Source organism: Lathyrus oleraceus, chromosome 6, assembly GCF_024323335.1.
Source record: "Lathyrus oleraceus cultivar Zhongwan6 chromosome 6, CAAS_Psat_ZW6_1.0, whole genome shotgun sequence".
Taxonomy (NCBI): Eukaryota; Viridiplantae; Streptophyta; class Magnoliopsida; order Fabales; family Fabaceae; genus Lathyrus; species Lathyrus oleraceus.
Window position 1 is genome coordinate 308386941 of NC_066584.1, and position 4002 is coordinate 308390942.

Here is a 4002-nt window from a genome sequence, read left to right on the forward strand (position 1 = left end):
TGACTTTTTCTATAATCACATGTAAAGTAACCCAAACGGATGATTGTGATGTATTGACAGTGTAAATTTTTTTGTACTACTAGTATCTTTTAACACATTAAATTACGTGTCAATATATACATGTTGCATGCAGATTAAATTTATTAAAATAAAAATAAAAATAAAAATTAGAAACATTTTAAACAAAAAGGATTTATTAATGCATAATAATAGTCAAACTTGATATCTTAAAATTATGAATTTTACTTTAATAAATTAAAATTAATAATGATAGTTTACTTTTGATATATTTAAATAATTTTACACAATTGTGTAAGTTATTCCATTCATTTTAAATGATTATCATTTAAAAATTTTGGACACAAATTAAAAAAATATATTGTCATAATAGATTAATCTTATTAAAATATTGAAATTAATGCACAGTAATTAAAAAATATAATTGTAAAAATTATAATCATTGATATATTGAAAAATGAGGATACCATTCATTTAATTTTAAAATAAATTTTATTTGTTAAAACGATAATCATTTTAAAACGAAAGAAATATTTTCGATGATATATATTAATTGAGTTAAATGAGTATAAATTTATAAATTAATGTTTAATCTGTAATCGTAGTATTAATTTATATTTATAAATAAATTATTAATATTTATAAATCAATTGAAGAAAATTACATCAAGGATAAATCACACATTATTAAAAAATTTATTTAAAAAAATGATTAAGCCAACCTTTAATTACATCTCACAATTAAAATTTTACAAAAGGAATTTTAAACAAAAATGCATGCATAAAAATCAAATCAAATAATCCTAATAATACCAAAATAACATTTTTTAGATAGGAAAAAAAATAAAAAAACATTGAATTCAACTACCTTTATAAAAAGCATTATAAAAAAAGTAAAATCACTTGAATATAGTAGTTCCTTCAATAACCATTGAACAAATCACTTTTAATTACAAGGAAGAAAAATAAAAATACAAAGAATTTCTTATTTTACATAATATATTTAAAGAAATTAATACTATATAAATCTCAAAATATTCTCATTTACCTTTTACTCCCACAAACTTCCACCTTTCTTTCCTTTCTCTCTCTCTCTCTCTCTCACTCTTCCTAACAAACAAAACCACTTATAACCGGAAAAACCACTCTTCCAAAATCCATCACCACCTTCTTATATAAATATTCCCCTGTTTTCTGTGTGCTTCGTTATTCTTCTTCCGTCACAGAGTTTTTCTTTTTCTCTTTCAATCTCTTCGATGGGGAAGTACATGAAGAAACCAAAACCTAAATCCGAATTACCTTTACTTGATTCCACCACCACTATTACCACCACAACAACCACCACAACAACCACCACCACCGCTTATTTTGGTGTTCGAACTCGTGCTAAAACCCTAGCTCTTTCTCAGAATCAGGATCTCTCTCTTTCTAATGATTCTTACCTTCAGCTTCGAAGTCGTCGCCTTCACAAACCTCCGACGCCTCAACATTCTTCTAAGAAGAATAAGCCCCAAAATCAAAACCCTAAATCCCCAATTCGTAGAGATGTTAGCAAGGAGAAAACTCCTGACGCTGAAGATGCTGACTTTGGGGAAAATGTTTTGGATTTTGAAGGTAGAGAGAGGTGCGTATTTTCCTTTTTCTTCCTCCTTTTCGTAATTTAATTTTTTTCTGTATTTTTTAAATTCGTAACTTTTTGAATTTCAATTCGGATTGTTCTCTTTCGCGCTCTCTGATTATTTTTATTTTTTTCAGAAATAAAGCTGACAACGGATTTTTTTGATTTATTTTTTGAGATTTTTTAGCTGAAATTTTAATTTAGGGCTTTTTTTTTTGTTATCATTTTTATTACCTCTCTAACTATTTGTTTATTGTTGAAGTTCATGATTGTGGAACAAAGCAGAACATGAATTTGATTCTTGGATATTTCCATTTTTCTCTAATTTCATTTCATGATGCTGTTAAAAGAGAGAAACTTTCTCTTAGCAATTACATAAACTTCATGGTGCAATTCAATTCGTTTATTTTCCCAAATATTAGTTTGAAAGATGAATGAATTTGGGGAAGTTTTTTTTTTCAAGCTTAACGGTTCTCTGCTGCTGTTGTTGTTGTTGTTGTTGTTGTTGTTCTTTTTGAGTGATTTCAGCATCTGCTTTATACAGCTTCTATTCCCTTCTGGCTTTTGCCTGTTTTTACAGTTTTTTTTTTTTAATTTTTGTGATCTTCATCACATGCATTCATGTTTTCTGTGTGTTTATTGCTTAATATACTTTTGAAATGTATCTCAAAATATTTTCCCTGGGATTGATTAATGTTTTTTTTGTGCCATGTTGTTATTTATTATTACTGTTACTTTATTGCAGGAAAGTACTGATACTTTCTTACCGAAGCAGAGATTTCACCCCTTTTTCCATTTTTTATTTTATTTTTACTCTAGTTTTATGTAGCTTTTGAAATCTTTCCATTTCATGTGCTTTATTGGATTCATCATCATCATATTTTCAATTGAATTATGTTGAATAGTTAAATACTCAATTATGAGTTCTGTTCATATGAAATCTCATTTGAAATATTGTTGTGTTAGTGATTTTAGTTTATGTATGTTGAAATTGCTATCTATTTATTACTTGCAGCAGAAGCACCCGAGAAACCACACCCGTCAATTTGATAAGGAACCCGGACATTCTCAGGACTCCTAGTTCGACCACCAAGCGTACTTTTTCAACTGAAGCTCATCGCAGAACGGATCATGCAACTAGAACTGTTATCCCATCTACACGGGAAATGGATGAATTCTTTGCTAAAAATGAAGCGGCTCAGCAAAAGAAGTTCATGGAGAAGTATGCGCTATTGGTTTGATTTTCTTAGTTCTGTGACTTTTGCGTTACCCCAGATTAACTAATTTATTTATTTCCCATGGTGGTTATGAATTCCAGGTACAACTTTGATCCTGTGACAGATATGCCACTCCCGGGGCGTTACGAATGGGAAAAATTAACACCCTAGAAGACAAGCTAGTGTTTAAGTGTTGCATCAAGACATCTTTGAAGTAGCAGGGTTAGAGTTTGTTGAAATGGGTGGTGGTGTTATTTCCATTTTCCATCACTTTCTATTTACTTGTAAAGAAAGTAGGACTTTTCAACATATGTAGACTAATGATCTGTAACTTTACAGAGGTGTTGATTACAAACACAACTATACAAAGTCCTTTGTCTAACAGATCATCAAAGAGGGGAAAAAAGGGCTGTAGTTGTAGGATTTAGGTGATAAAATCAAATTAGGTCTGTATGAGGTTACAGGAATTTCCTTTTGTTCTTGTATTTTACTCTTCTTTTGTCTATACTTGTACTGATGGAACTTGAACAAACTCTTAGAAATAAAGACCAGATTCCCTCATGTAGTAATAATGTTCTGTCATTTCTTGTCATTTTTTGTTCAGTTCTATATCAAAAAACTGGCATTGTTCTAGCAGGAGACAATGAATCTTTCATTTGTTTTAGATAATATTAGCTAGCTGTTGTCTCTGTGGACTCTAGCTATATATTGCTAAAATCTGCTGGTTTTTATCATCCAATAGTGTGGGGCAATGCTAAGCTAAGAGTGAAATGTTGTTTTCTTTGTTATCATGTCCCCTTAAATTGGAATATATGCATTTAAGATATATTATTATATCATCTATGTGATAAAATTTAAACCGATTAAAACAACACAAAATCAATATTATCATTTCCATCAAATAAATAATAAGATTAAAATAGTATCATGGTCCCCCAACCTCGGTCATGGTCATCTCGTCATAGGTAATTAGAGATGCCCATCATTCAGCGGTTTAGGAGTAAGAATTGTCTTTCGCTACCGTGAGATGGAAGTGCTACAACGAAAGTGGTTCACATCACCTTTAGGAGTAAGAATCGTCTTTCGCTACCATGAGATGGAAGCACTACAACGAAAGTGGTTCACATCACCTATACAATCGTCTTTCTTT

The 4002-nt window shown here is 30.0% G+C and overlaps 1 protein-coding gene across 2 annotated transcripts; it reads left to right on the forward strand.

The window, feature by feature from the left end:
- Positions 1-1055: 1055 nt before the first annotated feature.
- Positions 1056-3413, forward strand: LOC127093294 (cyclin-dependent kinase inhibitor 4). 2 transcript variants are annotated; one of them, XM_051032205.1, is made up of 3 exons: positions 1056-1641; positions 2654-2857; positions 2954-3413. In XM_051032205.1, the coding sequence occupies exons 1-3, from the start codon at positions 1274-1276 to the stop codon at positions 3021-3023; spliced, it is 642 nt and encodes a 213-aa protein (XP_050888162.1). In that variant the 5' UTR covers positions 1056-1273; the 3' UTR covers positions 3024-3413. The 2 variants fall into 2 exon arrangements, with proteins under 2 accessions (XP_050888162.1, XP_050888161.1); XM_051032204.1 differs by having other exon boundaries at positions 1058-1641; positions 2651-2857.
- Positions 3414-4002: the final 589 nt, after the last annotated feature.

Coding starts and splice junctions, on each gene's coding strand:
- LOC127093294 (XM_051032204.1), top strand. CDS start 1,274: ATGGGGAAGTACATGAAGAAACCAAAACCTAAATCCGAATTACCTTTA. Junction 1,642..2,650: donor GATTTTGAAGGTAGAGAGAG/GTGCGTATTTTC, acceptor TATTACTTGCAG/CAGAAGCACCCGAGAAACCA. Junction 2,858..2,953: donor CAAAAGAAGTTCATGGAGAA/GTATGCGCTATT, acceptor TATGAATTCCAG/GTACAACTTTGATCCTGTGA.